At 37.4% G+C, this 25,550-nt stretch overlaps 1 protein-coding gene across 3 annotated transcripts in view; it reads right to left on the bottom strand.

Annotated features, from left to right (window-relative positions):
* The window catches only part of LOC145665244 (glutamate receptor ionotropic, kainate 2-like), a 1,018,072-nt gene that overhangs the window by 102,811 nt on the left and 889,711 nt on the right, over positions 1-25,550 (bottom strand). For all 3 annotated transcript variants that reach the window (XM_081732538.1, XM_081732544.1, XM_081732549.1), the window contains one exon: positions 917-1,120. In XM_081732538.1, the coding sequence (XP_081588664.1) occupies positions 917-1,120 (204 nt within the window). The remainder of the gene's footprint in view (positions 1-916; positions 1,121-25,550) is intronic.

Genomic DNA, 25,550 nt, shown 5'->3' on the forward strand with positions numbered 1-25,550 from the left:
CAATGGACGTTTTTATGTAATATTTGTCTCTTTCAGCGTAGATATGCTTTCTTCAGTTCTTAGAGCGCGTATTTTTCGGGCAAGTACATGTGATTGAATTTTCGGTGGGTACACAGTTTTTTTTTTTGTATTAACGAAATATCATGAAGCAATTCGAGAGATATAACGTGGTCTAGGTAGTTAGCAAACTAAAAAAGAAGTTCTATCTGAATGCTCGAAAAACATTTGACGTGTTCCAACAGTAGGCTAATACAAAACTATCCTCTGACAGTTCTCGTGTCTATATAGGTACTTGGGGATGCTAATTCGTCTTTCTCTTAGAACTGTGGTTTCCACCCTGAGCTGAGCCCTTGAGAAACGTGAAAAGCCAGCTAGAGAGCGTAAGCCAGCAATGTGTTGTGTGCAGAGATGGCGTGGGTCAATAAAAAATTGGCCCATGACCCACTGACCCACAATCCACCGTAACCCATGACTAGAGATGAAATATTTCCGTTAATGCGATATGTGCGAAACGTTGAACAATTGCGTATATATTTCAAGAAACTTCAAACTTTTCGTTTCAGAGGCAAAAATCACGTTTATATTATCGCGAATTTTTGCGAAATTTGGCATTATTTGCGATAAATGAAATTTGTATGATAATTTAGCTTTTAAAGAAGTAGAAATCTTGAAAAAATAGGAAAAACAAAAATTTGTAATAAGTAGCATTTTGAAGTTTGCTAAAGTGTCAATGTTTATTATTGTGTTTTATTCATAATAGCTTGTGCCTCACAGGTTGGGAGCAACTATCTTAGAGAAATTCGATTGGGAAAACATACTGAGGGAATTGAAGTATCATATAATGTATTTATGAAGTGTTTGTGCTGTAGTTTCCTTTGTTACTAAATAGATGGCGCCAGTTGGGAATTAAACTTACCAGAATAGTAATGACGACCAGCGTCACGTTAATAGTTCCGGGATCAAAGAAGGCTGCTCGATCTGAGATATTGACTCCTCCCGCCGGAGTCCACTCGCCAACTTTCACCAAAGCATGCTGCTTCAACTTGAGAACATCTAGTTTGAACTGTATCCGTCGGCCCTCTTTAAACTCGATTGGCCCGCTCAAGCCTTTGAACTCCACCTGTAAAAGTCAAACACATAGACAAGTGGGTAATTAACTCTGAAGTTCTCTCTTTGTTTTTCAAACAATGTACTAGTAGTGATAAGGAGTCTGCAGAAGCAGTGGTTGCTAAAGCTAACACTCTCCCGAATATTACTTCAATATTTAGAAAATACGATTTCTTCCTCTTTTTTTAATCACTTTTGCTTTACATTTCATAATCAGCTACCATTTGCTTCCAATTATAATGAACAATTACTGATTTCAACACAAGTTTAAAGATGTTAAAACAAAACTACTACATTGGTCTTCTTAAATACGAATAAATTAAATATAGCATATAACTTATGAAGTATGTTTTAAAAGTTGCATATGATTTGTTTTACTTTCTTTTTGTATAAGGAATCTAAAAAAATTTCGAAGCATTGTAAATGACAACTCTCTGTCCTCTTGTGAAAATAATCGAATTGTTGTATGCCCCATCATAGAAACATATAATATCAGCATAGTATGGGGACACGGCATTACTCCCAAACGGCACAAGACCTAAAAATCACTTCGCGGCACAGTCCTAAACGGTATAAAACTTAAACGCCACAAGAGCTAAAAATCATTTCGCGGCACAAGTCCTAAACGGCATAAGACCTAAACGGCACAAGTCCTAACAATCATTTCGCGGCACAAGTCCTAAACGGCACTAGATCTAAACGGCATTGGACCTAAAAATCTCTTGTGGCGCTACCATCGCGTCCGTGGCAAGAATACTGTCAATCTGTTAGTCAAAGTTTTAGATATACTGTTTCATATAATAAAACCAAATTCTAGCTTAGTTCTTACAAGTAATTTGTATAAATACATATTCTATCGTTCTGAAATAAGAAAAAATAAATAGAGAAAGAATATTGTTCTTTCTTGCTGTTTGTATGATAGCATTTGTATGCTGACAAAATATTAAAAACCTATCAAATGTAATTCCCAGATCTTTCTTAATGTCTGTTTTTTTTTATTTCCACACCATTGACCTCGTATTAGTAACATAATGTTGTGTTTTAGTTATATACGTCATAAACTTGGCTTTCTTTGTGCTGATTTGAAGTAAATTATTTTTACACATATATTTATGATATTCAACTCTTTCCGAAGCAAATAGTTGTCATACTCGTAATTAACTACTCTTTATTCGTTACCACTATTAACAATAGTTTTTGTTGAGATGTTTGAGAGTTAACATTTGTTGAGATGTGGACAAGCTGACGAGAAAGTGGTGTCGAGTATCCACCAGATCTCCCGAAGTTATTAGCTGTTATCGTTTTTACACTATTTAAATCGGTATTGAAATCGCTAATTGTAATGGATTTGTACCACATTCAGTGTTAGTATAGAGTTAAGGAATGGACATATAAAGATTATTAGGATGCTTAACTGAATGCATAAAACGGTATCTTTCTATCCATTACCGTTTTTTTTTTTTATTATAACAATCAATGTCAAAACGGAAAATTGTTAATTTCTACGACTTTCAGTTTGAATAGCGACTACAAGAAAGAACGCTATTCCTAATTTTCAACTCTCCTGATTTCCCCCAAATTTGGTGATAATTGGTCAGGACGAACAGGGTAACATAACCAAACTCCTTAAGAAAAGAGAAAAACGAAAAGGGGGAGGAGAATGAGAATGAGGATAATGAATCGAAATGCAAAGCTGAAAACTAGTATAACTTTTGTGTAGTTCCTGCATTGTAGCTACTTCACTAAATAAATCTATATGGTCCACTTAAGGTTGCCATATTACCCGATTTTAGCGGGTATAACCCGATTTTCAGATTCTATATCTGTCCCTCGCTTAATTTCTTAATCACGAAAAACCACCTGCTTTTTTGGGGGTTGGAGAAAAATCTAAGACGACTTAGTTGATAAAGTGTTGTTATATTCAACGTAAACCGCTACATCTCTGTGTCAATCTCAATCGCGATTGAGTTAAATTTGGACTCGCGCTCAGGCTCAAACTGTGAGCTATTTGCCCAGTGCGCGTGCGCAGAGTCGTTTGCTAATAAGAAAAATGAAATGAAATCTTTGAGATTTACGTCCCACTATTATGCCGTTTAGGCTAAAGGAGACGGTGATGATGAGTAATGAATGAAAATGGTGGAATGAAGAAAGTGGGAGGAAACGGGCGAACCCCGAGGAAACCAACGCACACGGTGTTTGTCCACCATAAAGTTCACTTGGCGGGGGCTGGGATCAAACCCGGGACCCCAAGCACCAGAGGTGAACGCTCTACCACTGAGCCACCGCGGCCCTGTTTGCTAATAAGAGATTTGCTCTAATGCACAGTAGGTTTCTTTGTGTAGTTGATGTGTTGTTAATGCAATGTACTGGAGGTTCTATACGAATGAATATTCATTCGTTGATGTTGTGACAAACATATAAATTATTTTGTGATTCTTAGCGAGAGGACCGTGTAAACAATATCTGCCATATATCTTTTTTTTTTTTTTTTTTTTTTTTTTGAAAACTTGCCTTACAGATATTTTTACAATTACAAATATCTTACTGTAATAGCTACTTAGTACTTACTTTACAATTCGAGACTCACATTTGTTGAACTTAATAATCCATTAACGGCAAAAACTAAATTTGCTTTACTTTAGTTTCATTAGAAAAGTACATTGGAAGCGTCCCTTAACAAAGAAATTACTTTTTTTTATTAAAAAAAGAGCAAAAGGTCAGAAATATCCCAAGTCAGTATTTGTAATACACAAGTTCACATCAGTATTTACGGTTTAGAATCCCCCGCTTTTCTAATTTTAAAATATGGCAACCCTAGGTCCACTAAATATATCATGTATAAACCATATAAGTACCGTATGTGTTTAACTCTTTTGTACAGACGAGTATATTGTGAACTAATTTTCGCAACTGCGAAGGTACTAAAAAAAATCATTTCCGTTCTTTACTTGAACAAGACTTCCTGCGGAATATTTTCTTCTTTTATACGTACGCAAAGAAAGATCACATTTGATTACAATAAATTGATTATTCACCTTCTATCTAGTTCTCGGGGTTCGTTTAGCGGCTAACGCTTATGACTTTGGTACACGTGGTTCCGGGTTCGATTCTTGGTGTAGAAGTCTACAAAATTATTTTAGCGATCATTGACTTTCATTAATCATACGTCTCTTTTAATCTAAACCGCGGACCTTAAACTAAAATTTTGTTTCAATTTAATTACGATATTGTATCTACCTTCAAAGACCTAAGTAGATACTTGAAACTACGATTAAGTTATGTTTTGAAAACGAAACAAGCACAAAACTAAGGGTAGGGACATGCCGAAGATACCTCGCGATCGAGGTCGAGGTTTAAGTCGTGGTCACTACCTCGATGTCTAGATCGCGATGGATGAAGGGCGCACATAGCGAGAAGGTCGCAGCCTCGCTGTTAAGTTCTCAGTTTAAGGAGAAACATTTCTGTAACGCATGTGAAATTATTCCGTCAGTGCATAAAAATCATTGTGAAACCACATTTTGAACTTGAAAGGACCAAACAGTTTATAAATAGGGATGGACGCAAGACGAGATATAAGAAATACTAGTCTCGTCTCTTGTTTCGCTGAAATATTTGAGTCTCATCTCTTGTTCATATCTATCAATATTCTAAATCAAAACCTTTTACCTTTTATTCAACTTTCTGTGAAGAAAATGCCCTCTTTCAGCACTCAGGCGAGAAATTGTTTCCTAGTAAAATTTAATAATACATAAATAAATAAATCATGTATGTCTTCCGGTTTCGAGATAGAAGAGGTATTAACTGCAGCAAATGAAGTTTCGGCACTGCAATTCCATTATTCGACGCTTTCTTCCTATGGATACGTGCCTGTCTCTACATGTATTTCTTTACCTTATATCAATAACGAATTTAGAAGAAACCGTTTTTATTAATCTCGGAATTGGGGACGACGTGGAGTTTTTAAGCATAGATATGATTAACAGTAGCTTCTTTTTTCTTTAAAAATTCTACAATTTACGGACTTCAGCCCCTTCCTGTGACCGCCACTGCCTTATATAATACTAAGCTACAGTATAATTCTCAAATAAATAACTTATCTGACATTCCGATTTCAGTTGCTATTTTCTTCCATTCTTTATTTAAAACTTATCTATTATGATATTGTTTGTGTTTCTTATTCCATATTGCTGGAACATTCCTCGTTAGATCTATTAATATGACTTTCATAATCAAATATAATAGTGCAACAAAACCTCTCGAGCATAGACACACACAATCCTCTGCAGACGAAATTCTGAACAAATGAAGACTTTATTCCGTGTAACGCTTCAGGAGAGCCAATGAAAACACGAGCCACAGCCATGCTTCCGCTGAACATCGATGTAAAACCAAACTCAGTTGTTCATCATCGCGACCACTAATTCACCCTCGCGGTCGACATTTAGGTCGCGATGTAGCGTACATCTTCGGCATGTGCTTACTCATTTGAATACATGGGTTTGTACCAGTATCGAGGGTGCGACCGCAACTTAAACCTCGACCTCGATCGCGAGGTATCTTCGGCATGTCCCTACCCTAACGTTAATTAAATCCATGATCTATTGCCAGTTACATAAAAATAATTATTTCAGGAGGGGTCCAAATTCAATGTGAGGATTCGGTTGAGTTCATTTCATTTCAGCGTCCCTTTCAGCAGAAAGGCTATAAGAGACGTGAACGTACAGCTTAACATGCAATCCGAACTACATGAGTTCCCGTTGGAAGTAGAACCCGGTCTTTCACACCAAAAGGCGAGTACGCTAACTCCTTATCCATGGAAGAGCTTTTAAATTTGGAAGTGTCCTGACCCAGTGGACCCCCGTACGTGTTCTCGTGGCGCTGGATCTGATTAGGAGCAATCGATGCGGCCATGCTAAAAGGTTTTAAACTAAAACCAGGGGAAAAGTGCGGAGGAACGCGGGGATACATCGTCCCCCTAACTCCAAAAAAATATGTACGGCGTTCCCCCGTTCCTAAAAAAATTACAATGGGCAAAGATATGCAGGGGGACGGCGGGACGTCATGCCGATACCTACCGCCCCCTTACATTTACAGATCCATTTTTGCCCCTGACTAAAAGCATTACGTTAATAACACTATAAAACAATCTATTTCAATTTTGTTTTCTCACGATATTTCACAAGATGGCAGTTCGAGAAAATCTTAAACGGAGATACAAGAACAGTTAACGGATTTTGTGTGTGGTGTGTGTGTGTGTGTGTGTGTGTGTGTGTGTGTGTGTGTGTGTGTGTGTGGATGAAATATTCATCAGACGTTCTCTTGATGAGCAGCCGGAGACGTATCTCCGCAAAAAGCTTACGTTATTAAAATCTTCGTTATTTGTGAAACCAGTTTTGTAAATAAGAAAAGAGATGGCGCTGGGATCGGAACGAAAGAAAATTAAGACGAATTAAAGATTTCAGTTCTTTTTTTTTTATATTTTCACTTTCTATGTCATGTTTCCTTTCCTCTTTTTCTCTTTTATTATTGTTCCTTTTGGCTTTATTTCTTCCTTTCTTCTGCGAATAGATAATTGAATAACGTAACTTTGCTTTTTCGGTTTTCCCACCGACGAAGGAACAAAGTAATTCAACTTCCAATATTTGCATCTTGAAATTGCACGCAGTAGATGTCAGCACACTAACTTTTTCTTTTTAAAAGGAAAGGAAAGAGGAGTGGGCGGATTTTGAGATTATCTTGCTCTGGAGACCAATCAAAATAATGAAAAGATCTCGTCGGAATATTTGATGTTTCCAGGGGGGAAAGGGGATTACGGTTCACAATTTCCCCCACTCAACTTCTAACTGTTGATATGCGTAATTGCCATTTAATAAAAATTTATTTGCTTTTAGTGACAGTACAAAAAATTATTAGATAAATAATGAGCGTTTTCAGTCCTGCTCTAATTAAAAGTTGCCAGTGCAGGATGTAAAGTGCTTTTCACGTGTACGTTTATCCCTAGAGTCACGGGTGGATCCAGGGGTGGGGAATCAGGGCTCTTAAAAGTAGCTCTAAGTAGCACTATTACAACCCACCGACCCTCCCAGAAGTCCGTCCTGGATCCGCCCTTGCCTAGAGTTGAGATAAACTAAGTCTAGTTTTGACATGCACTCACTTACTTCTATGTGTTGAATACATGTGGAGTACACAGATGGTGTTACAAGCTTGTGTCACACCGACTCACGCAGTTTGCTTAGCCCCTTCGGTTTATGATGTATACAGGGCGTTACAAAAATCTGTCACTATATTTTGGGAACATATATACCTCATATCAAAATAAGAAAAAAGTTAATATTGACCTGTGCTCAAAAGTGGAGTTATAGGGTACAGAAAACGTGAAACGGGCGAACTTTAAAAAATCATAGCTCCACTACTACGGGGCCTATCGAAGTTGGGTCAGGACATCACTGAGGAACTGGTATGTGAACTATCTAAACATCCGTGTTTAAGAATGTTCCAGTACTTGCACACCAATTTTTGGAGACGTAGGCGGAGAGTGATAAAGTATTCCGAAACAGCCTCTGTAAAACTGATTATGTAAGTACCGGAGGTTCTGAAAGATGGATGTTAGAATAGTTCACATACTATACATTGTTCGGCGTAACCTCTAAACTGAGATAAAGAAATCCACGTGAAACTAAATCTCGCTGATTTGCTGTTGTCCTACCGACGCTTGTACTCCTCCGCAAAATAGTTCATGTGATTGCATTTTTACTTTTACTATGAAGCTTCATATAAAACTGCTATATTATATTATAAACGACAAAATATAATACGGATTATCTAATAATACTGGAATCGAGTGTGGCTAATGAAACACTAGAAATAAACACTAAGCATGCGCAGTAATTATGGCGCCAACCCAACTGTGAACGGGTGTTCTGCTTTTAAAGTCTGAAAAATGACTGGCATGAATCCCGGTTCCGCGAGTGTTGTGGTGAAACACCAACAAGGCAAACCTTCACTCACTAAGCAACAATTGTTTACGAGCGAAATTCAAATACTTTTTTTTGATCTTTTGAGTTTCTTTCCTGCTGCTGCTGTAAGTATCTGGACAACACGAGACAGTATTGTCAAAAAGCACATGTATAATTTTTTCCTCCCCGTGGGGAGTGGGAGTGATACATCACTAGCCAATCATATTTGTGACAAGCGGAAGGATACAAATATTTTGTTTATTGGAGTTTAGAGCTTACGCTGAACAATGTTTAGTTCCTCAGTGATGTCTTGACCCGACTACGATCGGCCCTACAGTAGTAGAAATATGTACCTTCAAAGTTATTTTTTTTTCACATTTTCGGCACCCTATAACTACCAAAACTATGCACTTCCGACTACAGGTCCGTATGAACTATTTTTCTTGTTTTGGTGTGAGGGATCTATTCTCAAAATTTTGTGCCAATTTTTTTGTAACGCCTTGCATATATACACGTATATACCATACGTGAGTATTGTCTTAAAACGGTGATTTAATATCTATTAGTGCTCGATTTTATTTTATTGTTCCGTCGTACATGCATTGCGAAACAGATCACATGCATATTGAGAAGGAACTCGTCAAGTTGGTGGGGTTCATGACGTCATATATTTGGACTTCGAAAGTACAACGCAAAAAGCTTATTCTATTCTTTTGGAAATATTGTCTAAAAGGTTTTTATAGAATCCAAGAACACGTATATATGTCATCGACATCATCATCAGACTGAGTATGAGTTTGTTATGGCTTTTTTCCTACTTTTTCTCTCTCCTGTCCTTTACACTTTTCTTATTTACATTGTGTTAAAAGGCACTGGTATAGGCTATAGTTTAAAATCCACACTTTTCCCTTTCTCTTCGAAATTCCCTTTTCAGGTATATGATGTGGACGTGAAAATGGTACAGTTTGGAATGTTGCTTTATTCTGGAGATAATGAGGGATATAATGAGAAACCATAATAGTAGGACAAATAGTAATTTGTTAAAGAGATTTTTACATTGCGTCCTACCTTTTGGAGATTTCTGGTTTATTTTTGAGATATTCATCATACATTGGTAAATATTTTTTATCCTCCTTAGTTTTCAACATATCACATTGTAATTTAGCATACGTATTGTGATCATCACGTATTGTCTTTCAAGTGATTTTGAGATTTGTACGTTAACACAGGGACGGTCCAAAGAGGCGTGAAATTTTGAAAAACAGATATTTTCTATTTAAAAAAGATCTCCATTTTCCTCCATTTCCCATTTTCAGGTATACGATATACACATCAAGATGATAACGTTTGAAAGGTCGTTTTATTCTGAAGAGAACAAGGAACGTACCAAAATCCTAGGAAAAATAGAGATGATGCAGTAGCTGATTGACTGAAACTCTAAAATGCACAGTCAAAATCCCAAATGGTCAGTGACGATTGTGCAATCTCAAAATTCAGTCAACAACGTGTGCACGGCATTAACACAACAAATGAGTTTCATTTCACGATGTGGAACTACGGTAGATTTCTAATCAATGCGAATTCATATTTAAACTTGAAGTAGTACTTCTACAACTACTGTTGCAAAAGAGAAATAAGATCAAAACTAGAACCTCTTCCTCGGACACTGAATCCATTCAGGGTGTCTACTAAAATTTCAAAATGAAATTTGGTGACTTTTCGTGACCTTTTCTTTACCAAACCATAAAATTTCGTAACATTCTCAAGAGAAAATTTGGGTGAGAATGAGGCCCAATTTTCATGCATGCGATAGAAGCGTGCTTTGCTTGCAATTTGGTAGGGTCTAAAGCAGACTATAGATACTTTTGTAGTGAATTTTGACGTTTTATAGAACACAAAATTTTTCACTCTGTACTTATATGTGTAGAGAGTTTTAAAGTCGTGAATCAAAAGCTAAATTTCGTGACTTTCCATTGACTTTCATGACCGTTTTCTGATTTCGTGACTTTTTCGTGACCGATAGACACCCTGCATATCAAAAAGCCGTTAGTCACAATCTTTTACTTTTTGGCTCTATGGTGACAAAGGTTGAAACTAAATATCATTGCTTTCAACAATTTTCGTTCGAATAGATGGTTAAGAGAGGAGATAGGACCTACTCTTGGGGCGTTGAATCGAGTACAAAAATCCACTTCTCGATATCTCTTACAGATTTTGCTCTATAAAAATCAGTGTTCAAACTAGAAGTACTAGTTAATTCATCCACTTCCGGTTTCCTTATAATGTTGCAAGTTGTGATATAATCTTGCACTTTGACATATTACAATTGATTGAAGGTTTCTGTGTTTGTTAACTAAAGCAAGGATTACTGTCAAGCATTATTGCCTTTGTAGAATAAAATTATCATAACTTTCATAGTAGTGTCGAGAGGTTTGGGTACAAAACCTCGCGGCCAGAACCTCGCGGCGACAACCTCGCGGACCAAAACCTCGCCTGGCCAAAACCTCGCCTCCCAAAACCTCGCGGCCCAAAATCTCGCCAGGCCGAAACCTCGCCTGGCCAAAACCTCGCGGGACAAAATCTCCCCGGGCCAAAACCCCGCCTGGCCAAAACCTCGCCGCCCAAAACGTCGCAGGCCAAAATCTCGCCGTGCCAAAACCTCGCCTGACCAAAATGTAAATGTTCCAACAGATGATAAGGATGACGGTATAAAAGACGCTATTTCAGAAGAAGTATCACGGGTATTTGACCAAGTCCCGCGATACCATATGAAAATTCTATTTCTGTATTAGAGGATTTCAATGTGAAGATAGGGCGACAGGATGTTTTTAAACTGGTTATAGGGAAAGAAAGTCTGCATAAGGAAAGTAATGACAACTAACGGGGTTAGTTTCGTGAACTTTGGAACATCCAAAAACTTAAAATTTTAACAAAAATCTAATAATATCTATGAAAGTATGAAATAATATATGAGTTTTTACGACGTCCCTTGATTATGTCCTATAGGTTAAAGGAGACGTAGATGACCAGGATGAAGTAAATGATCGAATAAAGAAAGTGGGAGGAAACGGGAATAACCCGAGAAAGCCCACGCACACGAGGTCTTGTATCTTATTATTATTATTATTATTATTATTATTATTATTATTATTATTATTATTATTATTATTATTATTATTACTATTATTATTATTATTATTATTATTATTATTATTATTATTATTATTATTATTATTATTATTATTATTATTATTATTATTTGTAATGTGGAATTGCATATTAGGAAACACATTGGGTAAATTTTAAAGAAAAGTTTCATTCGCGGCGAGATTTTGTCCCGCGAGGTTTTGGGCGGCGAGGTTTTGGCCATGCGAGGTCTTGGGCGGCGAGGTTTCGGCCACGCGAGGTTTTGGCCCGGCGAGATTTTGTCCCGCGATGTTTCGGCCGCGAGATTTTGTCAGTATACCGTGTCGAGAATTGTCTTAACGTATTGATAAGGGGCCTCGTTGACTCAGTGGTAAAGCGTTCACCTCCGATGTCTCAGTTTCTTGGTTCGATCCCAGCTTGCACTAAGTGAGCTTTCTGGTGGACAAACACCGCGTGCATGGATTTTCTCGGGATTCTTCCGTTTCCTCTCACTTTCTTCATTCCACCATTTCAGTCATTTCTCACCATTACCGTTTCTTTTAGCCTAGTCGGCATATTCGTGGGACGTAACACTTAAAGATTTCATTTTAACGTGTCGATATGTCCCTAAATGAAATTACACATAGCCTACTCTTGGGAAACTATCGATTATAAAAAATGGTTTGTAACTATTTATTGCCACTTCTGTTCTATGGCGATAAGCGTTGAAACCAGAAATTAGCAATTTGAACCACTTCCGGTTTGAATAGAAAGTTAATGGAAGAAACGGAACTTCAGACAATTATTTCGGAGTGGCATTTGACTTTTAGTTTCCGATTTCCACACATTCCAGACAGTCAATATGAAAGATAGTTAAAAATCCGTCCATGTTCTACAAAGTAATTCCGACTTTCAATAGGTATAGTTTTACGATTTTTAGCCTAACGTTTCAGTTGGCTCAACTGTACCTTACCACGCGGGAAAACACGCGTTTGATTACCGGGGAGGCCATGTGAGCTGTAGGCCCACGTTTCGTATAGCCTCGGGACTGAAAGGGACCTTAAACTCCATATCAACAAATAACTATCATAATAAATCGTATTACCATTTTTCTTGTTTGAAGGTTAATGTCTGGATTCTAGAAACGATCTACGTTTATTTTCTGAATCTAAACTACATATGAGTATTGTGTGGTCAAAATATTTCGGTACAATTCAAGAACCGTAGTTTATGTTATTTAGATGTGAAACTTATTGCTGATTTGGCAACCCTTACTATTTCATTTATCATCCTTCTTTCAACGCAAGATGTCTCTGTAGCTTGCGTTGTGTAATGGCCTCTTAAGCTACGCAGCATTACTAGTTATTCACCTTCTCCCAATCTGATAGCAAGCTCTTTAATTTTTCTCCAGGGTGATTAATCAGATGACTGGCTGTCTTCGTTAACTAAGCCCCCATCTCACCTCACTCCGGTCCTCCAGAAACTCCTGTGAAATGAAGCAGCTTCCTCCGTACCTACTTCACGTCAGTTGTGCGTTTCTCTTCTCCTTATCAGATGACATTTCTACAGCCGCATGTAATTGGCATTTAAACCACATTTGCGCGCCATCTAGGCGTACTACATACAACCTCATCAAGCACCAAATTTTCAGCTTTATCGGTTGACGGGTCCCGAACTACACGGAAGATGTGATTCATCATCTTTTTTAATCGTAAAAAATCATTATTTCGTTTAAGATGATTTCTTCTTTTTACTGAAACGAAGATGAGGAAAATGAGGTAATTAACAATCTATGTCGACTTGATGAAAGTTTTGGGATATCAAGTGAACAGAGATTAGCGAGTTATTGATTGAATATTAGTTATAATATGTATGTCATAAATCAAGGTATGGCCCAATAATTAGAAGCTAATTTCTAATTTGCGTTACAGAAAAGGGAGAAAAATGAATACAGAAAAAGTGGCTTGAAGTCTACTGCCAAAAGGATGCCAGTCAGGACGAAAAATATGTTAAAGTTTCGTCCAACATAATATTACATGAAATAACATTGTACTATGATGAAGCTTTCCTGCAGATCGAGAATAACTCAGCATAATATCATAGCTACAAATAAGGGCGCCCATGTTGTGGTTTCCAAGGGGGGACAAATATAAGCGACATTTCTAAAATAGTTCCAAATTTTGCTTTAACTAATGTAAAAAATTCTATTGGATTTTCGATATTCTGAAGTACGATTTCCTCTAGGGGGAGCGAGCGCCCCACCTTGCCCTTCCCTGATGGGCGTCCTTGACTACAAACAGGACATACGCAGCTGGTGAGTCCTGAAGGTCCGTACTACCTGAAAATATCAACTTCCTTGTAAATTTAAATTAATTTTAGAAATTATTTTACAGATTTTAATATAAGTTATCCTCATATCGTATTTAGACCCCCGAAATTAATTTCTGCATACATACCTGGTTACAAATACCTTAAATAAACTTTTTTTTCTGTTAGCAGATTGTCACTTTACTAGATACCTTTGCACGAAGAAATTTGATTCGTATTCTGCAAGGCCGCAAAGGAAACCATAGACACTGAACCAGACGAGTAAATCAGTGGGTCGCGGGTGAAGTTGGTCAAGATTTGTGAGTCAGTGGGTCGTGGGTCAATAGATGTGATCCACTGTGACACACCACTCACTATGACCCCTTCACAGTGTGTCGGAGTGGGTCATAATGGATGGTGGGTCAGAGTGTATCATGGTGGATGATGGATTGTGGGTCAGAGTGAGTTACAGTGGGTTGTGGGTCACGGTGGGTAGTGGGTCAGTGGGTTGTGGGTCACGGTGGGTAGTGGGTCAGTGGGCTGTGGATCAAGTTTTCATTGACCCGCCTCGTCTTTGCGCTGAACATCGTCAGCGAATGAAGGCAGGAGAATAGCAAATAGCGTTAGGACACCAGTGATGCAGGGAGAGCAGATATTTGAAGTTTCTGAGTCTTAAAATATCTTAAAGCAGTGCATATTAACTGTTGAACTATATAAAATATATTTCAATGATTCTTTTATGGAGGATGATGTGGCAGTCACGCTTAGTTATGCATGCCACACTATTAAAAACACTTTCTTAAATTTGAGAAACCGTTTCTTATCTGTGCACCGAGAGAATATTTTCTTAGAAATGAGATTTGACAATTCTCACTTGTAAGGAAAGTAACATTAGACCCCTATATATTTTCTCGTTTCGTTCTATACAACCGCATCTACTTTTCTTCATTTCTTATTAATGAGAGTTTCAAACTCTTTGTTTTTAAGAAAAGATATTTTCGGTGCACAGATAAGAAACGGTTTCTCAGATTTAAGAAAAATCTTTAACAATGTATTTATACCTTATAACTCCAGTTACAGATTTGTCGCTTGCATAAATAAGTTCTTTAGGCATTACTGTTCCTTTGTAAATTAATACATTTTAACTGATAGAGTTTCAGTTTCATGTTGAGCTCAGTGGCTTAAGCCCCCCCCCCCCCCGAAATTTTATTTACTACATTAAAGTAGATGAAATATCTTACAGAATTTTCAATTTCCAGGATTAAAGTTAGCGAAGCCCATCCCAAAACAAAATCGTAAATACGCCACTGGTTGAGCTGTTATCAATTTACAAATTTTTAAACATTATTTTCCAAACAATCGGTAATATAGTTTTGCTTTAGGTAATATTTGCTAATAATAAAATGGCGTTTTATTTAATAAACATGCTCCTTGTAGTTAAGAAATCACATTTGTTACGCAATATCCCATTTCTAACATTAAATTTATTTTAGAAGTATAGAATCAGTAAAAGTTATAAATAATTTTATCTATTATATAAAAGAGAACGCACAAATCCTTTGTTAGCTCATCACGCTAATACGGCTGAACCAATTTCTTTCATTTTTGGGGGGTTATTAGGATTTGGACCCTAGATGGTTTTTATCATATCACTTTAATTTTTAATTACCAGTGTCTTGAGATAATTGACCATTCAAGTGTCCATAACGTACAAATCCTTTGTTAGTTCATCATAGGTATAAAAATAAACGTATTTATATGCAACCCGCATGACCGTGTCACTCGGCGGGTTAACATAAATGACAGGCGATATAATGTTAACATTTACTGCAATTTGAAAGCGAAAAAGTAAAAATTATCTAAGTAACAAAGTTTATTGCGTTCCGGGGTGACCGCAGCGAAGCGGGGTGAACGCTGCTAGTTTGAAATAAATCTACTTTGTAGTTTACCACATAATATATAAATGAGGCTTACGATACATAAATTTAGTTCCTTAGCTCCTTCGTGGCTAAGCGGTTAGCGTACGCGCCTTTGGCGTGGGAAATCCGGTTTCGATTCCCGGCGGGAGCTCATGTGGTTCGGATTCCATGTTAATCAGTAGGTCCACGTCTCATATCAGCTCGCTGCTGAACGGGACGTTAAACTCAAAATCAACTCAACTCAAACTTAGTTCCAATTATTTTCATTTCTTTTAGTTTCAGTAAGCTTACGTTAGCTAATACTAACTAAAGTTAGATCATTATAGAGCTGAAATAGTAAAGTTCAGCTTACATGGGCTTAGCTTTGTTTAGGAAAATTTGTCTTGTAGATCAGTTACATTTTAGGTCGTTTTTTTTGTAATGAATGGCTTAAGTTAGCTTCGATTGGGTCGGAAAGTGTAGCTATATAGATTAGCTTCGAAGAACATTAGCTTATTATTAAAAGGTGTATTTTATTAGATTGGGTTGAGTAAGTTAAGCATATCTAAGACTAGGTTAGCTTTGCTAATCGTAGTTTAAGTTAGCTTCTATTAGAATGGCTTTCGATAGTATTCGAAGAACATTTTTTTATAATGATTGTGTATGTTTAAATTACAACTAAAGCAACCTAAAGAATGACATGCTAATACTAAATCTTTAGGTTTCCGTCCCACGTTTATGCCTCGTTGTATAAAGATGTGTAATTAACGAAGGTGAATTTTCTTATATACTTTCTTCTCTTTGGCAGAAATTTCAACTATAAAATTCCAGTAATTTTTACGAAAATTACAATAAGAAATTCTTTCGATAATACGTTATACGAGAGCAAGTCAAAAATTATCCGCAATGTAGGCCTAGCAATAACTCATACTGACCTCTTTCCTCGTAGCTACATTTTATTATTATTATTATGCCGTTGTGGTCATGCTATGAAAGTTTGATCCTAATTTCTCCATTTGTCTTCCTTTTGTTGTTATGCTGTTGTGGTCATGCTATGAAAGTTTGATCCTAATTCCTCCATTTGTCTTCCTTTTGTTGTTATGCTGTTGTGGTCATGCTATGAAAGTTTGATCCTAATTCCTCCATTTGTCTTCCTTTTGTTGTTATGCTGTTGTGGTCATGCTATGAAAGTTTGATCCTAATTCCTCCATTTGTCTTCCTTTTGTTGTTATGCTGTTGTGGTCCTGCTATGAAAGTTTGATCCTAATTCCTCCATTTGTCTTCCTTTTGTTGTTATGCTGTTGTGGTCATGCTATGAAAGTTTGACCCTAATTTCTCCATTTGTCTTCCTTTTGTTGTTATGCCGTTGTGGTCATGCTATGAAAGTTTGATCCTAATTCCTCCATTTGTCTTCCTTTTGTTGTTATGCTGTTGTGGTCATGCTATGAAAGTTTGATCCTAATTCCTCCATTTGTCTTCCTTTTGTTGTTATGCTGTTGTGGTCCTGCTATGAAAGTTTGACCCTAATTTCTCCATTTGTCTTCCTTTTGTTGTTATGCCGTTGTGGTCATGCTATGAAAGTTTGATCCTAATTCCTCCATTTGTCTTCCTTTTGTTGTTATGCTGTTGTGGTCATGCTATGAAAGTTTGATCCTAATTCCTCCATTTGTCTTCCTTTTGTTGTTATGCTGTTGTGGTAATGCTATGAAAGTTTGATCCTAATTCCTCCATTTGTCTTCCTTTTGTTGTTATGCTGTTGTGGTCCTGCTATGAAAGTTTGACCCTAATTTCTCCATTTGTCTTCCTTTTGTTGTTATGCCGTTGTGGTCATGCTATGAAAGTTTGATCCTAATTCCTCCATTTGTCTTCCTTTTGTTGTTATGCTGTTGTGGTCCTGCTATGAAAGTTTGACCCTAATTTCTCCATTTGTCTTCCTTTTGTTGTTATGCCGTTGTGGTCATGCTATGAAAGTTTGATCCTAATTCCTCCATTTGTCTTCCTTTGGTTGTTATGCTGTTGTGGTAATGCTATGAAAGTTTGATCCTAATTCCTCCATTTGTCTTCCTTTTGTTGTTATGCCGTTGTGGTCATGCTATGAAAGTTTGATCCTAATTCCTCCATTTGCCTTCCTTGTATTGCAGATAGTGTATGGCCGCTCCATTAGAAGTTTACATCAAAGAAGAACAACGACCAATGATCCGGTTTTTGTGGTCGGAAGGTGTATCAGGGGCCGCAATCAGCCGAAAAACTTTCGACACTATACGGGAACAGTGTTTTGCTGCTAGGGATGCGCACGAGACGAGTCGAGACAGGATTTTGCTGACAAAATTCGAGTCCAGACACGGTTCTTCTAATAGAAAAATATACATTTTTCGAGTCGGGACATCACTTTTATAGCACATTTTCGAGACGAGACAGCCAAAAAATCTTGTATCGTGCGCATCCCTATTTGTTGCAACGGAGTGTTTACGGAATGCATAGAAAAATTAGAAAATAGTCGCAGAACTGTTACGCACGAGGAATGAGCCGAACGACTATCTACAGCCAGAAATGAAGACAACCATTGAGCATGCACGTGACATGGTTGTTTTAGACAGACAAGTGACTATTGATGAAGTGGCATATTGGTTGGAAATTAGTCATGGTTCCTGATACAACTTTCGACCACAAAAACGGGACCACTGCTTATTGTTTCTCTTTAGTTCAAACTTCTAATGGTGTAGCCATGATCTATCTGCAACAAAAGGAAGACAAATAGAGGAGCGGTCATGAACTATCTGCAAGAAAAGGAAGACAAATAGAGGAGCGGTCATGAACTATCTGCAACAAAAGGAAGACAAATAGCGGAGCGGTCATGAACTATCTGCAACAAAAGGAAGACAAATGGAGGAGCGGTCATGAACTATCTGCAACAAAAGGAAGACAAATGGAGGAGCGGTCATGAACTATCTGCAACAAAAGGAAGACAAATAGAGGAGCGGTCATGAACTATCTGCAACAAAAGGAAGACAAATGGAGGAGCGGTCATGAACTATCTGCAACAAAAGGAAGACAAATGGAGGAGCGGTCATGAACTATCTGCAACAAAAGGAAGACAAATAGAGGAGCGGTCATGAACTATCTGCAACAAAAGGAAGACAAATGGAGGAGCGGTCATGAACTATCTGCAACAAAAGGAAGACAAATAGCGGAGCGGTCATGAACTATCTGCAACAAAAGGAAGACAAATGGAGGAGCGGTCATGAACTATCTACAACAAAAGGAAGACAAATAGCGGAGCGGTCATGAACTATCTGCAACAAAAGGAAGACAAATGGAGGAGCGGTCATGAACTATCTGCAACAAAAGGAAGACAAATGGAGGAGCGGTCATGAACTATCTGCAACAAAAGGAAGACAAATAGAGGAGCGGTCATGAACTATCTGCAACAAAAGGAAAACAAATAGAGGAGCGGTCATGAACTATCTGCAACAAAAGGAAGACAAATGGAAGAATCAGGATCAAACTTTCATAGCATGGCCAAAACAGCATAACAATAAAATAAACGAGAAAAGAGGTCAGTATAAACAATGTAAGAAGAGTTATGAGAAAATTGCAGATAATTTTTTACTTACCTTAGTATATTCACATACTTTCAATTTAATGGAAACACATCTAAAAGTGAAACTTACCAGATTAACATGACATTCAACCATCTCTTGCTCATACAATAGCTCTGATGCGAAGTGGGATGGAGTCGTCGACGTCGTGAATGGTAGCAAGCGAAACATTACACCACTCCGTGTGCAGTATATCATTCAGTTGCATGAGAAAGGAAGAATCCAGAAATATGCGTCGAATTCATGTTTCGTAACGAATACAAATGTTAAATTATGTTCAGATCCAAGGTTTGCTTGGGCCAGCCGAGATGTTCAATTTCATCGAGATGCTTCTCAAACCTGCCGCAAGAGATCCAGTTGTGTGAATGGGCGCATTGTCATATTGTCCGGAAACAACATCTGGTTATATAATGAACATGGTCTATCAAAATGGCGACTTAACCACGTTTAGTAGTGCGAATAGTAAGCGTCAGCATAGAACCCACACAAACCCGAATGTAGTGGTTCACAGTATCACAGAGCCGCAGCCATATTTCACAGTTCGTCAAAGATACGATGGTCATAGCCTTGGTCGTCCGTTTCTAGCAAAAATTTGAAAATTTACAGGGGAAGAAATAGATAATTTACTCGTTTGTGTGCTTGATAATATGAGAGGGGAGCGAAAGTTGTGTTTATTTCTTTTGTAAGCGGTTATAAATATGGAACTATTTGCCAAGTGCAAAAAACTACTTCGCGCAAGGTTGCCGCATGATTGGATTGTGGGAAAGTAACGAGCATGTGTATTGTGAACATGGCTGCAGGAGAACAGAGACGCTCCATTTGGTACTATTATGTAGAGACGAGATTACATTCTATTAATTTTAACAAAATGGGTTAAAACTAGTGGTGGGAACAAAAACCGATTTTTCAAACATGTTTGAACATTTTCAAAAACCGGTTCGGTTTTTCATCGGAAACGGTTTCGGTTTTCTTCAAAACCGGTTATGGGTTTTCTCCAAAAACCGGTTCGGTCTTTCACCGGATCCGGTTTCGGTTTTCTACAAAACCGATTCCGTTTTTTACAAAATTTGTTCTATTTCTGACCAGAATAGTGTTTCGTTGTTCGGTGAAAACCGAACCGGTTTTGAAGAAAACCGAAATCGGTTTCGGTGAAAAACCGAACCGGGTTTTGGAGAAAACCGAAACCGGTTTCGGTGAAAAACCGAACCAGTTTTGGAGAAAACCGAAATGTCGTTTTTTCGGGTTTCGGTGTTTCAATAAACCGGTTTCCGGTTTTTATAAAAACCGATTTTGCCAATTTCTAGTTAAAACATCCTTAACCCTAAGAGCACAAGATGTGCTAGGCATGTGTCATTTAGGTGTCCCAGCTACTTTTTAGGTATCCGATACTTGACACTTATGATATTCATGTTCTAAGTATGTACTTCAGCTACCTACAGTTTTAGGTACTTGTTACATCTAATTGATATTTGCAACTATGTACCACAAATATAGCATTTATGTACCTGGCTCAGTTTCGCACTCTAACAGTCATTTGTTTTTATGTCGTCACTTGGGACATATATCTGTCATGTTCTAGGTACGTCCTTTAGGTACATACTGTTCCGGATACCCTAACAGTGCAAGATGTGCTAGACATGCGCCATTTAGATGTTCTAAATTCATCTCACACATTTGATGCATTAGTTGCTTCTTTTTCTCAGTGATTGTGTACTGGAAGCAACAAACGCATCAACTTTATTAGACTGACGCCGACATTTGAAAGTGAATATGGAAGAACCATGAAATAAAGTAAATAGACACTCGTCATTTTGTTATAAAATTACATGGCGTGCAGATTTTATCTGATCCCAAACGGTTATAGTCGTATATATGCCGTTAAAGGAGAAATCTGATTACCTAAATTCAAAAGACCTCAACAATCTATCTCTTTACAAGCCATTTTCTCTTCATCGGCTCCGTGGCTAAGTTGGAAGAGCATGCAGCTAGTAGTCCAAAGGTTGGTGATTTGCCCCTACCCTGGGGTACATTTTTTTATTACGCATTACGCATGTGGACGATTTAACATATTTTGGGGGAGTAATTTTGTGGTTCATTGACGCAAACGGCATGGAAAATATACCTAGAACACACTACGCACGTTTCTCAGATACATGTCAGACATGTGCCTAGGGGTGGACATAAAATGTGACTATCATTTGCCATCCATGTGATTTTTCTCCCAGAGGTACATAAGACACATACTGGATAGATTCCCATGTACCTGAGGGAGCATGATAGGCATATGCCTACTATGTAATTGTGCTGTTAGGGAAGCTAAACCGATCCTACTTTACTCTACGTATCCCTACCTTACTCTACTCTACTCCACCCTACTCTATTACACCCTTTTAAAGCGATTCTAAAATTTGATGATTTTAAAAGTTTCGTAACTTCATTACGTTTTTTGTAGAAAACCAGGCGGACGACTAACTTCGGAATAAATGCCCTTTCTTGGCCGTTGGTCAACCAAAACACTGCCCGTGATTGGAAATGCGGACACGTTTCCTGTCAACAGCGGGCAACGTTGCTTATTCGCGGTATCATTAACATCATGTTAAAGCGTGACGGTCTTTTATAAACGGTTTCGCAAATACAACCCTTTTACAAAAAAAAAAAATAAAATAAATAAAAAAATAAAATAAAATAAAATAAAATAAAAATGGAAAATAAAACTGGAAAATAAATAAATAAAATAAATTGATGATGATGATATTGATGTTGTTGATGTGTATGATGTTCCCTTTTCTCAAGACTATGGCTGCGTGAATGTGTCACTGATTGCTGAACGCGAACCCACCGGGCCCAGACGGGTAAGCTATCAACACTCACTGACCCATCCACTACACCAATCATCTCCGGAAAATAGAACTCAAGTTGACCCAAAATATGAAGATTTCTAAGCCTCCTTCATTCTCACTCGCAGTCCAGTATCCCGATCCGCAGTTCATAGCCTGCATCCCATCGCGAGATAAGGTTACAAACCACAATCCGACAGAACAAGACACTGACCCAAGAGTGAAACTGACGGTGAGTGCTTCGAAAATCTAAATGTTTGTAGTTACTAACCCAGATAAAAAAATCTCAAATTGAACCTAAAACGCGCAACGGGATGGAATTTCCAGAAGAAAACTGAATGCCAAAAATGAATTTTGTCGATCTTATTAACGAAGTGAAATTTCCTGGCAGGTCTGTGATTCCAACCCCGGTCGCACTAAGTGAAATCGATTCTGTACGCTTTCAAGATGCTATAATTTACTTTCGTTACATTATTCACGTACTGCTTTTCAAAACTCTACATTCTGAGTACTAACAATACTACTGAAGTTAATTTACTACTTAGTTTTCAGTAATTAGCTCTGCACTGGATAATGAAAGATTTTGTTTCGACTCGCATACTTTATTTACACTAACTTCTTGTAAGATATGAAACAAGCCAAACGAAACAGTAAACAAGAGTCGCAATGGTAATTCAATACGAATTGAATTCTTTACATAGCTGAATGGATAAGTTTATCATCGAATTACATATTCTCTTCACATATCATGAACAAGTTCTACATGTGTTTAGTTTAGTCGTTTAAAAAACAATTTGAAAATAAAGACATTTACTACAATAATCACATAAGCCTTGTACTACACATGTACTATTCATTACGGCTGTGTGCTACATACTTTACTTTCTTTCCTTAGTATTTTCTCTCTTTAGATTCCGTTGTGCAAGTGGGGTCAGCGCGGAGGATTTATACCAACAGGGTGACCTCCCTTGTATGAGCTCAGACCTATCCACTTTGATTCCCACAACAAAACATTTCTATCGATACAACACGTACGCTTCATGAATCCACATGAAAAGAAAGTATACTTAACCTAAGACCCTAGCCTAACTATCTAACTAACTTAACCTAAGACATATAAAAATTACTTTTATTCAACAGGTTCGTAATATAGCACACACACCGCCTCTTACCGAGGACGTATGGGACGCTTACCATTCAGCTTTCATTTTGTATATTGTTAAAATAAAATAAAAAGTTCTAAAATCTGTTCTTAAAATTCGAGTTTCTGTTTCTGGGGATAGGAATTCAAAATACAGAACGAACGTGTCATTGCTGACGAGCATCTCCCATTACCAATAGTTGTACTAGCACCCTTGTTATTAATGTGAGCCGAAACTTTGTATACATTTGTCTCATCGTATTCAAACTAAAGTGAAGGTGAGCACAAAACCAGAGAATGGATTTAATTTTGTGATATAGCAGTACGAAAAATAATAAATAAATAAAAGAATATACGAAAATTACATATTCAAAATATAATTTTGGGGTGAAATGTATGTACTCGAAAGTACACACATTTCATGGACTGTTGGTAACAAACGTTCACACTGAAACTCCAAAAGAACAATTCCCCCCATTGAACGAGTGATTTATGTCACATCTCAAAGTTTACATATTGTATAACTTAGGGAAAACTATGCAGCGTTTAGCACATTAGATCAAACATCACAACACCAGATATAAACATGTTTAATCCGAAAAGGTTCGAAATTTGGAGGTTCTCACGTGGCCAAAAACAACAGTAATTTTGATGCTATCTTCTACAACTTACTTGTATTCCATGAAAAAAAAAATCCTTTCCTTCTCCGTTCGGTGGTTGTTGTAATTATTTTACACCAGCTCTCGAGGATTGAGAGCCTACATCAGTGCACAAAAACAGGTTCCTGAACTTTAACATCCATTCATTAAAAGGGAAGAATGGCTTACCCCCAAACCACTCTCGGTCTGACGTGAAAGATTTGCTCTCACTGCAGAAAAATCCTATGTCCATTGAGCACAGCAACCTTCCACTGCACTATTCCACTGTTTCACCGATAGAGCCAAAAATACATTGGGTGTAGATACTTTAAATCTCTAATTTTCCACGTTTTTATATTAACAAAGATAATTGTACGTCCATCACTTAATACTGCTTCCGGTAAAAGACAAAGACAATGGGAAGACGATCCCTAATTGGAGGTTCATTGTGACGTAACTATACGATGATAGGTGTATCTCTCAAGATCAAAGAAGCCAAAAAATCTCAACCACACCTGTGATTGCGGAAGATCCAATCACAGATAATTTAGATTAAACAAAGAGATGCTTCAAGAAGCTACTATGGCTGACTTTACAAATATAAAATTTTAAAGAAGATTTTTGAAATAAAAATTTTGAATTCTTTTGAAGATCCCCTAAGCCAAAAATATGAATGAAAATTGACTGGAAAGGATTAAAAACGACCAGATATTACCTTATTCCCTAAAATAATATTATATTTTAGCTAAATATACAAATAATTGTTCAATGTAAATATATTACCATATATTTCCCTCTAAATATACTAAAATCATTAGTTCAAGGAACTTAACGCAAATTTTAAGATCTACTTCAAATCGAGTCATTGATTAATTATATATTAAAAATAACATTTTAATAAATATTAAATTCATATATATACTGGTTGCCCAAAACTTCCGGGCCATGTTACATTATACGATGTATAAGGTAACAACCTATATACCCATGCCCTGTAACTCGCGGCGGACTGTAATTGCTAACCCAAGCTGTGTCACTTTTATCGCAATCACACGACAGTTCTGATTGATAATACTCTTTAATGCTTGGCAAGAGCTATCATGGAGCATTTCTTTCTAACACTGTTTCTCGTTGCCGATGTTCTTTGGCTGTAAGTTTTGACACATTGATCACCATTCCTGAGGACATATACTTCCTACTTTAATCTCGCCCATAACCACATAAGAGAGCGCTTACAAAAATGCTACATTTGAAAACCAGAGAAGTTGCTCATTTTAAATTATGACTCTCTCACTTCACGGTGTACTGTTCCTCATGCAGTGCGGAGTTTGACCTACGAGCACCAAAAACACGGAATGCGCTCGCTTCCTTACCGTTGTCAACCGAGACATCTTTTTCTATTCTTTAAAAAATCCGATGGATCTGTACTAACTATGGTCGCAGCTTCTGAACTATATCTACTAAATCACTGAAATTGGTTTTTATATTAATTGATTATGAAAACAATAATTCACTTAAAATGGGCAGTAAAACTGCACGTGAAACAAAAGTAAGTAAAAAAGGGGTGGCTCGGACGAAACGATTGCCTCATTCCGAACAATATGTCACAACGATATAATATTGATTAAATAAGAATGTAAGGGTGGCATGCGGTATAAAGATAAATTGTTATAAAACATAAAACAAGGATTGCACTAGTAAACGAATCGTCAAAATATAGATGTTTGCACATAAAAGGGTGGATGTAAGAGCAGAATGAATTTCATGCACCAGCACGCATGCTGAACACCTAAAGCTCTTCCAAACTTCCCAGACATCTGAGTTGTTCCCAGCTCTAGGTGTTTCCATGACATTGATAAGTATATACGAAGGAAATTGAAACAATAAAAGGATCTGCAATTTCTCGCACTAGGGTTTGGTAACACTGCTAGTATCCCGCGC

Source organism: Thermobia domestica, chromosome 1 (genome assembly GCF_964235325.1).
Source record: "Thermobia domestica chromosome 1, izTheDome1.hap1.1, whole genome shotgun sequence".
NCBI classification, from domain to species: Eukaryota; Metazoa; Arthropoda; class Insecta; order Zygentoma; family Lepismatidae; genus Thermobia; species Thermobia domestica.